The following is a 13,177-nucleotide window of genomic DNA, read 5'->3' as shown; positions in this document are numbered from 1 at the left end:
GGGCGAACCAACACCACCAACTGTCCGGCTCGGTGTGTGCGCGTGCGCGTGCGCGTGCGCGACAGGCCCTGCGCGCAGGTGGCCAGGGCGGAGGTCCAAGGCCTGGGGGAATCGCACCTTTGTCGCTGGAGGGCTGGCTCTCGCGAGAACTCCCGGAGGTTACCAGTTACTGTTGCCATGGGAGCGGCCGCACAGCGGCGGGCGGAGGAGACTTTACTGGTACTCTTCGCTGGTGGCTGCGGTGGCTCGTCACCAGAACCCGACCATTTCTCTGGCGGATGCCTTGCCCATCTTTATGAAAAAATCTCCGACTGAGTAAATGTCAAGAAGGTGACCCATAGGTCATCTCACCTTAAGGATGAGAAAACGTGGGCCCTGAGGGGTGTACGTGACGTCACGTACTCAAGATCACGCAGGCAGCGGTAGGTAGATGATCATTCAAAAGAGAGGTGGAGGAGGGAAACCTCTTTAGAGAAGAATACCAGCTAATACATGTAGAAGGAATTATAGAAATAGAAGATCACCACTTGGGAGCCACCAATAATTGATTCAGGCAAAAAAATTGTCAATGGATGCAGGATGGCTGAAGACATTCATGTTTCCAAGTATCACCCGCAGGTTGCTTACTAAAGAGAAAAGGGTACCTTCACATCAAAGAAATCAGACTGGCGTCACGTGCTCCCTGATAGCGTGCACAGAGGACCGACCCAACGATCATTATTCTTGCCAAAAGTGTTTGACTTGTCTCTATTCGTGAGGAAACAAACTCAAATTGAGGGGCATTCTGCAAAACAACTGCCCAGTCTCTTTAAAAATGTAAATTTCATGAAAGATTAAGCAAAAGGCTAGTGAACTGTTCTAGATTAAAGAAGATGGGCGCGGCCGGTGTGGCTCAGTGGCTGAGCATGACCCATGAAGAAGAGGACACCTGATGGATTCCTGGGTGTGTGTGGTGGGGGGAGGGGGGCGGCGGAGGTACATGCCTGGGTTGCCCCGGATCCCCAGGAGGGGGAGCAAGAGGCAGCCATGGGTGTTTCTATCTCTCTATCCCTCTCTCTCTAAAAGCAATAAAAATAAAAGGAGATGAAAAATATGATACTAAAAATAATGTGATTTCAAATTGGACCTTGGGGTGGGGAGCAGCTATTGAGAAACATGACAATTGGGAAAATTTGAATGTAGACTATATTAGAAATGCAATCATGTATTGCATCTTGGTTATGTAGACAGGACATTGTTTTTAGGAGATACATGCTACAGTATTTAGGAGTGGAACAGCATGTATCTGCAACTAACTCAAATGGTCAGGAAAAAAAGGAAAAAGCAAATGTACAAAATGTTAACATTGGTGAATCTAGGTAGAAGATGAGTGTTCATTACATTATTCTTGAAACTTCCCTGTAAGTTTAAAATTTTCAAAATAAGAAGTTGAGGAGAACCCGCACACACAGCCTGTGATGTTCAGTTCACAGACTAGGTCGCTGATTGAATCAATGGCAAATATCACTATTTCCGGCTAATAAGAGAGAAGTAAGGTAAGTGCTCCCAGAGGACTCATAATGCAGAACTTGGACAAATGCCTGCAAAATGAGGCAGAATATGATGAAGGTCATAAGCAAAGCAGGACTCAGTTGGCTAAATAAAATGAGCTTTGGAGTCAAAAGAGGCTGGGCTTGTATCTCAGATCTGCCAACTGTGGTATTAGACAAGCAACCTCTCTATGCCTCAGTTTCTACATCTGTGAAACAGAATAAGATCTACTTCAGAGTATTGTAGTGGATAGTAAATGAAATAATGTATTCATAGCACATAATTACCTGGCATATGGAAATGTTACACAGATGAAAATTAATATGCAATAAGAGTTTAAAAGGTATTCAACCAAAACCCTATTTATTCATATACTAGAGGCCCGGTGCATGAAATATGTGCATGGGGTGGGGGTGAGGGGGTTCCCTCAGCCCGGCCTGCACCCTCTCACAATCCTGGACCGCTGGCTCCTAACTGCTCGCCTGCCTGCCTGCCTGCCTGCCTGATCACCCCTAACCACTCTGCCTGCCTGCCTGATCACCCCTAACTGCTTGCCTGCCTGCCTAATCGCCCCTAACCCCCTTTGCCTCTGCCCCCGCACCCAAGACCCGGGCTTCCTTCCCTCTGGCTGGCCACAGGCACTCAAGACCCTGGGCAGTGCTGCCCAGGCCCTGGCTTTGTCAGGAAGGACATTCAGTATGACGTCCGGAAGACGTCCAGTCTAATTAGCATATTACCCTTTTATTAGTATAGATATGAATATTAGAGCCACGGCTTCAGCCTGTACTTTGGCATGTACCTGGCTTTTGTCAGGTACAACAAACCACTAAAGGCTGTAAGGAACACTTTGCATGGGAATCTGGCGGCATTCCTTCCTTTGGCTTCTGCTATCTAAAGACCGTTCTTCTGAAAGGACCTGGCACCACCCATCCCACGTGGTGCAGAGAGACTTCCTCTCTTCCCCTACACCTGATGCAGGAAGGTGATGAAAGAAACTGTTGAGGAAAAGAGCTACTGCAGAGGGAATCCTTCCTTTGCTTCCTGCCCCTCTGGCCCTGTCAACAAGATCCAGGTTAACACTCAATGTCCATATCAAATCTCTGGCCTTGGCCACTTCAAAACTACAGCCAGTTCTCGTTTCCCTACCTACACTGGGACCTAAACTCTTAGGAAGTGTAGAAAGAACATTCTCAGTCCAAATCTTAATAACATGGCATTCCTCTCCTGTAAAATCCCTAGGATCAGAATTTTGGAGCAGGGAAGGGACTTTAGACTCCTTCATTTGTGAGACACGTGCTAAGTGCTGATGATGTGCAGGCACCCTGCTCAGAGCTGATGTATGAGGAAACACCCCAATATGTCAGTGCCGTGTGGGTCCAGACGCCCGTGAAGGTGGTGTCACCTAGTGAGCAAGCTCCCAGTACAGGTCACCTACTCTAGTCAAGAAAACCTGCTGATCTGCCTATGCTGCCCCTTTGAGAGAAAATCTCCGAAGGTTCGTATACTTTTACCTTCAGAAATGAAAACACAAGTCAGAACAGAAGCCCCACTGTGAAGAGCTGGTGGCTCAGTTACCCTAGGTGTAAGGGAAATTAAGATTCTGAAGCCAGTGGTGTTCGTTCCCTATTTCTTGGAAAGGGCCCTGTTGCTTGTTTTTGAGGATTCCAAAATTTCTGGGGGTGAGGATCTTCTGGTTACTGAGTGGCTGAAGGCATCTCTGAAGAAGAGGAAGCATAAGCCATGTCCCTGTGCTTCAAGAAGGCAGCAGAGCACAGGGACCCTGCAGTGAAGACACCTAATTATGCATAGGGAGGAGGCCGAAGGCTCCTCTGAAAAGTGATGTCAGGATAACCCAGGTGGTCAGGAGGGGAATGGCTTCCAGTGCAGAGGAACAGAGTGATCAAAGACTTCATACATCATAACCCAAATTTCTATGTCTAAGGATGCATCTCAAAGAAATAATTGTAGATTTGTGCAAATATTTTTCTTGAGTAGCTTGAATGATTTAGAGTAGCAAAAATTTTAAAACAACCTACATGGCCAACAGTCAGAGTGTTCGTTAAATAAACTATAATACACCCATATTCTTAGTTTTGGTTACAGCCATGTATTCTGATATATTTGATGATCTGGGGTAAGGCTCAGTGGGGGAAAAAGGGGAGGAAACTATAAGTACAGTGTAATTCCGCCTGTGTGTATATTAATTTTACTTTTAAGAAGAAGCAAGGGAATTATAACTGTAAACACCAGTGTTTACCTCAGACAGAAGGATTGGGCAGAGGTGCACACGAGAGATGTAGGCATTAGTAATGGCTTGTTCAGGAGCTAGTGATAGATTAGTTATAGTGTATATTAAACAAATAAATGTGATATATATGTATATATATATATATATTTGCATATACTAGTAAATAATTGTGAATATGTAACAAAATTTGACAGTTACTACTTCTGCCAGGTCAGAGTATTTGTTATTTTTATTTTCTTCATACTTTTCTGTATTTTTCAGTTTCTAAAGTTTTGAAATATGTGTTTCTTTTATAATTAGGAAAATTAAGCTCACTTTTAAAAATATGTTTTCATTGATTTCAGAGAGGAAGGGAGAGGGAGAAAGAGATAGAAACATCAATGATGAGAGAGAATCATTGATCGGCTGCCTCCCGCATGCCCCTTACTGGGGATCTAGCCTACAACCCAGGCATGTGTCCTGACCGGGAATTGAACCACAGACATCCTGGTTCATAGGTCAGCGCTCAACCACTGAGTCACGCTGGCTGGGCAAGCTCACTTTTATAAGATGGGGAAGTACCAAGATTTATGAGAGGGGGACTTTTGTTCCACGGGGAATTTCCACCAAAACTTGGGAAATGCCTCCAGTCTAGAATCTCCAGGAGTTTACAATAGGCCTTCGTAATCCTCCCCTCATTCCTGACCACAAGAGGGCGCAAGGAAACAAGATAAAAGAGGCTAAACCTGATGGTGGACACTGGCCTTGGGATTCCCCGTCATAGCCCTCACCCCTGGCCTCCCCTTGTTCACTAGAGTCTTATCCAAGTTTTTTATAAGGTTGCTACACAGTTATGAATCCTATAAGATTGGGTGGTGAGTCCCTACCAAAGACTTATGTCGAGTGCCAAAAGGGTAGGAAATATTTACAAGTTGATTTAATGGGGAAACCGATTTTGTCAGTGTGCCGCATGTAGATTAGGGTACATCCTGGCTGAAAAAACCTTCACATTGTTTCATCTTCATCACTTGCTAGTGGAACTCTGTAATCACATTTACATAAAAGATAATTTAAGGAAAAAAGGTGAGATATTCCTACAGTTGTACGTAAATTTGAAAATAGCAACAAGCAGTATTCCCTGTGATGTTATTTCTCAGTGAATAGATAGCTATGTTTCAAGCAACTTGATATGTTCAGTAATGGACTTTGGTTGGTTAGTGAGCTGAATAGTGTGCTATAGGGGAACGGAATAAACGTTGGAACCAGAAAATTTATGTTCAAATTCTAGGTCTGCAACTAGCCTTGTGACCTTGGGCAAATTACTTGAACTCTCTGAGCCTCAGAGTCTTCATTTTAAAAATGAAGATCCCCAGAAGTAAACTCCTGGTCAAATGGGGCCTAACCAGAGGGCCCAGCCACACATAACTTTCTTTGGCCAAAGTTCTGAGGAAACTTGGACCATTACTAGTGTATACCCAGAGCAGTAGCCTGGGTCAGAGAAGGCCAATCACACCCAGTGAGTCTGATGGATTAACCAGAGGAAGACCCAGCCGGAACAGACGTAGAGAGGCTGTGGTAGCTCTAAAGTAGGGGGAAGAGGGGAGGGGGAAAACAACAACTAGGTGGGCCCCTCACCCTGGAGAATACTCCAGGGAAATTCAAGGCAAGCAGTGTCTCCCCTCAGTAGGGTACTCCAGAGCTCATGGGTACCTATTCTTCCCCCGTCCCCCAGCACTATTGACATACTAGAGACCCAGTGCATGAAATTCATGCACGAGTAGGGTCCCTAGGCCTGGCCAGCAATCAGGGCCGATCAGGGCCTTAAGGCTGCTGGCCGGGGTGCTTCCTTCATTCTGCGCTGCCCCCTGGTGGTCAGTGCATGTCATAGCAAGCGATCAAACTCCCGGTCTCCCAGTCAAACTCCCGAGGTGACACTTTGCATATTAGCCTTTGATAGATAGATAGATAGATAGATAGATAGATAGATGATAGATAGATGATAGATAATTGACATCTAACATTATGCAAATTTAAGGTGTACACTGTGAGATTTGACAAACCTATGTATCATAAAATGTTTACCACAATAAGGTTAGTTATCATATCCTTTAACTCACATAATTACCATTTTGTTGTTATGGTGAGATCATTAAAGCTCCACTCTCATAGCAACTTTCAAGTACACAGTACAGTGTTGCTAACTATAGTCACCAGGGTCATTCATTTTTAAAATTTTGCTTCTTCATACCTGGGATCTAGGCAGGACTGGTGTCTCCTAATGCCATGGGATTTAACTCTACTCTTGAGGGAAAAGAGTCAGAGCCAGTTTGGTCTGCATCTTAGGGTTCAGACCAAAAGAGGGTGGGGCTTGTTTTGTGCTGGGGAAGAGGCTGCAGGCCAGGAGGATTCCCCTTGGCTTGCTCCTTTCCTGAAACAGGCTTCCTGGAGTATGTGGGTCACCCATTCATGCCCACTCACTGCCCCCAAAGTCATACAGAAAGGCCCAGGACTGGTCCTAGGAGACATTTCGGATCACAAACCTACATGGTAGAGGCCACTGCCCAGCTTACCCCTGGGTGGCTGAGACAAACCTGACCATCAGCTCACCATGCCATTCAGGTTCTGAATGCCACCAGAACACCATGAAATTGGACAGGACGTTTGGATTAAGGAAAATGAGAAAGAAAAAGTGGGGTTAGTTGAGGGTCTGCAAAGAGAGGAGGAAATAAGATAATGAAGGGAAATGAGGTGAGAGAGAAAGACATGATGAAAAAGAATATGGGAACTAAAGGTGTAAAAGGAAGACAATGCACTTAATGGAAAAGAAGAATGGAGATCGGGTTCCACTCAATTTTACAGGTTTCTGTCCTCCTTCCAATGCCCTCAACCTCCCTGCACTGGATTTACTATTAATTACACTTAGTGAAGAGAATAAAGCAAAGTGAACTCTGTGAAAATACCTTGCTTTCCAAGTTGTTGCTTCGTGTGAGAGAATTTCATAGAACCAAAAAGCTGAAAGGCTCTCAGAGTCATTTGTAAACTGCTCTAGAAACATAAACATAATTCCTTTTTTTAAAAAGAAACACCAACATTTTACATATATGCCCTGTGGAATACTGCTATATACACAGTGGAATCAGTGGAAGGAGATCACAGTCAAAGAACTGTGCTGACACAAGTCCACTCAAGTACACGCATGTCCTCTTCTCACCGACTCTTTCACTGACCAACGAAGACAGTGCTGTTTTCCAACTATTATGTATTGAGACATGGCTGCTGCTTTTTAAATCCTTTCTTGCCTTTTCATAGCATCATGTGTTGTCACACACCCACCCTCATCCCCTGTGTTTTGTGTAACATGAATATGTCAGCAATTGCTATGGTCTGAATGTTCATGTCCTCCTGAATTCATACGTTGAAACCTAACTCCCAGTGTGATGGTTTTAGGAGGTGGGACCTTTGGGAGGTGCTTAGGTCATAAGGGTGGAGCCCCCTTGAATGGGATTAGTGCCCTTATGAAAGGGACTCCAGAGCCCTCCATTCCCCCTTCCACTGGGTGAGGAGACAGCAAGAAGACAGCTGTTTATAAACCAGGAAGCAGGTCTTCACCAGACCCAGAACCCGACCATGTGGGTACCCTGATCTCAGACTTCTAGCATCTGGGACTGTGAGAAATACATTCTGTTGTTTATAAGCCACCAAGTCTGTGGTATTTTTGTTAGAGCAGCCCAAACAGACGAAGGCAAATACGAAGAGTGCCCCAAATAGGGTAGGATGGACAAGGCATTCGAGATTTGTGAAATCACATACCACATCATCTATTTTCTTTAAGCAAAAAGAAGTCAGAGCATATCCTTGAAGGAAGTTTGGGGGATTCCTGGTGCTATTCCTAGCTAGATGCCTGGTGTCGAGCCAGGAGAACTCTGAGGCTATTGCTGCTAGAAAAGGGAGGTCTGAGCACCACCATGTCACACAACTCCAAAGTGGGGCCCATTCACATAGACTACCATCTGAGGGGTGCCTCCTGGAACTGGGCAACACGATGGCCAGGGCAACCCTATTGTAACCTCCCAGAAAACTGGTCTTTAAGTGGCCCTCAAGATCATGAGGAACTGAGGCTGAGAGGTGACATAATCTCTCCAAGGCCACACAGTCAGTGAAAGAGGCTGGAACCCACTTTCTCTGGCTCCCCCCATGCTGTCTCCAGATGCTGGCCCCACATTTCGCAGCAAGACATCTGACAAACTCTACTCCTTAACTGTTGCAAGTGGTTTGCTTTACCTTCTGATCTCAGGTAACTACTTGTTAACATTTACATCAATTCTGTGATTATTAACTACTCTTATCAATATGCCCTTCTCAACTTTTATTTTACTGAACATTTCCTGTGAGATACTGCCAAAGACGCGCTTGTTTCAGTTACTTTTTTTTTCTTTTAAGAAAAGTGGCCCTAGCCAGTTTGGCTCAGTGGATAGAGCATAGGCCTGTAGACTGTAGGGTCCCATGTTTGATTCCAGTCAAGGGCACATGCCCAGGTTGCAGGCTCCATCCGCAGTACGGGGTGTGCAGGAGGCAGCCGATCAATGATTCTCTGTCATCATTGTTGTTTCTCTATCTCACTCTCCCTTCTCTGAAATCAATACTGGTAAAAATATATTTCCAAAAAGAAAGAAAAGTAAAACTTATGGAAATCAAACTGGTTTTGACATAGGAACCATAACAAATAACAATTTCCATTCCTAAGTGAGTACAAATCATGGGTTCTGACACTCTGCCTTTGACTTGAACTATGGCAGCTGTCCTTTGGGAGGGTACAGGTGTCAGCTTTCACACGCCAGCCAGGAAATCAAATCACATTTATTATTCCAGACCTAGTTCTTCAGTTGGAATCTCTAGATTAAATTCTCTCTGAGGCTGCTTTTGGCTACAGAATTTATCATCTTGCACTTTATAAATTTAACTCTAACTAGCAAATCTGGAACAGAATACCTCCACTGGTCACCATAGAGAGCAGGTTTCCATCATATATATTAACGGAGTAATTCAACATCTCAGCTGTGCCAAAAGAACTATATTCTTGGGCTTCTTTGTACTTCCTCAGTAGAGTAGATTTACTCAAGTCCCATCTTCATTTGAATCAATGCAGGCTCAGTAAATTCAGAATATAGAATAGATAACGAAATCTATTTTCTTACCTTCCTAAAAATCACATTATATTGTTTCTTGGGTATCTGCTTACTACCCTATCTGTTTCTACCACAGCAAACACAGCAGCTTGCCTGGTTGAGATTTCTGTTTCATATTCATCAGCAAAGATTAGGTAAGATAGCTTCACAAAACTCCAAGCAGAAACCCTTACAGCCACTTAAGAAATTAGACCAAAGCTTAGCCTAGAGCTTTAGAATAGTTTAGGATGATTTTGACACATAGCTTAGTCCTTACGTCTTCCTGTTTCTTCTAGAACTGGCCTCATGAACCCGACTGTGTATGCAGGCTCCTTGAAGCCAGAGCTATTATCAAGCCCCCACAGTTATAACAGCCTTAGGCAAACATTTATTTTGTACAAAAAGCATTTTCTACATAGTTTTGTGGCTGTCCTCCTATCTGCTCTTTCCCTACTTTAGCCTTTTAATTGTATAGAGGCCATTTATTATAAATACTATGGCATATATTCCATGAACAAACCAAGATTTTGGAAAGAACATCTCTAAATGTGTATATATATATCAATGTGTGTGTGTGTGTATATATATATCAATATGCAGCTAAAACAATTTACAACATTTCAAAAAAAAGGACATACAATATAGCAAGATATAGAAGACTGAACACTTATAAGGAAAATTAGGCAAAGAGAAAAAAGTAACTTCCAAAGGGAGGTAGGACTGAAGTCAAAGGTACAGTGTTTTCCATCAACTCCTCCATATTTGCAAGACAGAGTAGCACTTTTGGTTCCAAAACAGATGGCTAGTATCCATCCTGGAAGTCATCTCTGAAGCCCTTCTTTTCTTTCACGCAGCCCATAATGCCCTCTGAATCTATAACGACTCCTCTGTTGTCCTTGGACCTCCCCCTCTCCCACACTAAAACTCACCCAAGCCTTATCACTAGGAATGACTCTCTCATGTTACATCATGTGGTGGATGTACCTAAAGTTGCTAAAACATATGCTTGAACATTTTTTACATTACAATCACTGATATCAATGCTTTCTGCATAACTTTTAGGAAAAAATTTGTTTAAAACGTTTGCACATGTACATGTACATACAAACAACATACCCGTATACATTCAAAAACTGCATCAGTATCATCTGATTGAGAAATGCAAATATTTTATTAACACTTTCAGTCCCAAAGGGAGCTGGGGTTTCTCATTTCTTGAAAAAATTTTCATTCAATTAAAAATGTATGCCCACTGTCAGAGATGAGTTAGCACCCACATCCATGGGAGGACAGCCCTCCTGTATGAAGAGGCCATCATCGTGTAAACAAGCTGAGAAAGATCATCAAGTCATCAGATCTTGTTCTGTATCTTGGGAAATGATTCTCTGTATGTGAACAGGGACTCAAACTACAAAACTATACTTAATTTCAAGTTTTAAAAATAAAAAAATAAAGTGAAAGAGAATTCTATCAAAAGCAAAACAGAAAAGGTTTAAGAGAAGGTCCCTGGTTTACTGCAGGCACCCTAAAACACGCAGATGCCTACGTATCTCTATGAAGAACACATCCCTATTTCCACGCACATAGTTTTCAAGTCAGACTACCCAATTCTAGGAAACACCTGCAGTGTACAGCTCACTAAGAAAGAAACTGGACATGTACAGGATAGGCAACGTGGTGTGAAGTACCAATGTTACCATTATTAGCAGCAGCAGTAATAACTGCCATTTATGGAGCGCATACTGTGTCTAGAAACACCAAAATTAAGTTTTACAAAATCCTCTAGGAAGGCAGTCTTATTATCTCAATTAACAGATGAGGAAACAAGCTTTGAGAGCGGTAACGTGTTCAAGGTCACGCAGCTAGGATTCCATCTCAGAGACTGAATTCTGTATCATACTGCCCGTATTATCCTGCCTCGCTTCAAGGAGTTTAATGAAGGAGTTTAATGAAACCACAGCAGACAACCAGAAAGTGAAGAGCATCATAACATTAGACAGTGGCTCATTGGCCCATGTCCAAAAACCGGCTTTGCAAAGAGACAATAATCAAAAGACAAACACTCGATGGAAAAATGGTAGTGAAACATACCATGGATACTATTGTCAGCACGTGAATCTACCAAAAGGGATGAAGAAAGTGTCTACATCCATGAAAACGTGCTCACTAACAGAAAAGAGTGGCTTGAAGAAGATAGGCCTCAGGGTCAGTGATTTTTAAATTGCTTAATACAGATTTGCTCAATAAAAGCATCAAATGAAGTGCAAAAAAAAAAAGAAAATCATGCCAGCAGTTTGATTGCTATTGCTGAAGATGAACCTTGCCAAGAGACTCATCTAGCAAAAAGAAATATTAACTATTAGGTGCATATTTTAAGGTTAAGGGGAAAAGTCCACAGCTTATAAGAGACAAGTTATTATGTCCTCATAATAACAATGAAGCATACTTATACTGAAAAATTATTTGGCATTTCTCTGAAATTTAAATTAAACTGGGGCATCTAGTTTTGTTTTAGTTTGTTTCTTTTTCTAAACCTGGCCCCCCTAAATTTATATTTTCTTGATCACATAGAAACATAAACTATACTATTCCTGATGGTAATAGAAAATGGTTATGTCCAATTCAAATTTGTCCTATATTTGAATTACAAGGCATTGATAACCCAACTATGCTAAGGGGTTCTTTATAGAACTGTGTTTCTTTTTGCAAAATTAATAAAGGATCCTTTAAAAATTTTTGTAAGTAAAAACAAACAAACCACACATAGCACCACATGTCTCACAGATGAGCTTCCATTATTGCTGAAGTAAGTTGCTACGAGCACAGTTAAATGCCCACTATGACATGCACCTCACCTTATTTAATCATCGCTGCCCTCGCTAAGACACTGACAGCACTGGCACTTTTTTTCTGACACAGAGCATCGCATGTGGTTATGAGAGGAGGAGGACTTCAGAGTGAGACATCAATCTATTTCACATATCAGATAAAAATGCCAAAGCTGTTTTATTTATTTTAAAAAAGCTGTGGTGGGTGGATTGGAAGATAATACATTTTTTTTAACCTTATGGGACCACATAGAGTCCTGGGCTTCTCCAAATGCATGGATGCCAATCTTCTTTATTTAAATTTTCCTAGGAGTTAATTTTGAGATCGTGCGTACACAGACTTGTGCATGGTTTCAGAAAAACCTTGCACTTCCAGAAAAGAAGAGTTCAGGGGCCCAGAAGGTAAGAAAAAAATGGTTGATTTCCTTCTCTTCTATATTTCAAAACTACACATAAGAATGACATAAAATTGTGGAGCTTTGATATTGGGCTTATTCCTCTAACATTTTATTGTCTCCCTTGAAGTAGAATGAAGACAGTTGCCTAAAAAGCATGAAATTTGGAAAATATTATGCAATTTCATATTTTAATATATGTAAAACTTATTCAGTCAAACTTCTCCTATTGGTGCTCTGACTTTTTAAATTTATCTATTTATCTCTAGATTATTTGTCAATTCATTCATCTTCAGAAAAAAAAGGTAAGTGTTATATTTTGAAATAAAATGAAACAGGTTGGTTTTGTTCTATTGAAAATTGAATTTACATCTGAGTTCCAGAAAAGGGTTTTTTTCATATGTACAGAGGACCACAGCTGATCATCATAATTCAATCTAATGTCGATTATAAATGGTTGCTCAGTTCCAAGCTGTGTTAATGGCTTTTCATATACTATTGAAATTATCCTTCCAGATAGGTAGTATTATTACTGTTTTTACAAATGAGGAAAATATGCTTAAGGAGGTTAAGCGACTTGCTTCCCTACCCCAACCTCTCCAATATGCACAAAGTAGTTTCGATAACAACCAGTTTTGATAATTCAATTGAGAAAATATTCATTTAGGCTGCTATGAATCAGGCAAACCCTGAGGTAGGTGCTGAAAAGAGTTTATACCCGTGGAAACCCTATGTAGTATACTATGCTATTCCTACCCATACACACTCGTGATAAAGTGTAATTTATAAAGTATTCACAGTTGAGAGATTAACAATAATTAATAATAAAATAGAACATTTATAGCAATATATTGTAATAAAAATTATGTGAGTATGGTTTCCCTTCTCTCTCTCTCTCTCTCTCTCTCTCTCTCTCTCTCTCGCAACTAGGTTATTTTATGCGGAAAAAATTCAAAGTTACAAAAATATTTGCAAGTGACATCCCTGAAGTCTTCTGATTCTGTGAAGTTCTTTGCTTCTAAATCTAAAAGA

General features: G+C 41.8%; 2 protein-coding genes across 3 annotated transcripts in view; one reads left to right on the top strand and one right to left on the bottom strand.

The window, feature by feature from the left end:
* Window positions 1–8,770, bottom strand: part of VDAC3 (voltage-dependent anion channel 3) — a 24,176-nt gene extending 15,406 nt beyond the window's left edge. The window contains exons 1-2 of one of the 2 annotated variants that reach the window (XM_014536559.1): window positions 8,760–8,767; window positions 7,931–7,933 (exon numbers count right to left, since the gene is read on the bottom strand). Coding sequence is in view for 1 of the 2 variants with exons in the window: in XM_014536551.1 (XP_014392037.1) it covers window positions 8,757–8,762 (6 nt within the window). In the remaining variant the exon portion in view is untranslated. Of the gene's footprint in view, window positions 1–7,930; window positions 7,934–8,756 lie in introns of both variants that reach the window. The other variant, XM_014536551.1, reaches the window with a different exon arrangement.
* The window catches only part of ANK1 (ankyrin 1, erythrocytic), a 624,245-nt gene that overhangs the window by 594 nt on the left and 610,474 nt on the right, over window positions 1–13,177 (top strand). The window lies entirely within an intron of this gene.

The sequence above is a fragment of the Myotis brandtii genome, unplaced genomic scaffold, assembly GCF_000412655.1.
Source record: "Myotis brandtii unplaced genomic scaffold, ASM41265v1 scaffold103, whole genome shotgun sequence".
NCBI lineage: Eukaryota > Metazoa > Chordata > Mammalia > Chiroptera > Vespertilionidae > Myotis > Myotis brandtii.
This window is presented reverse-complemented; position numbering and strand designations above follow the sequence as displayed.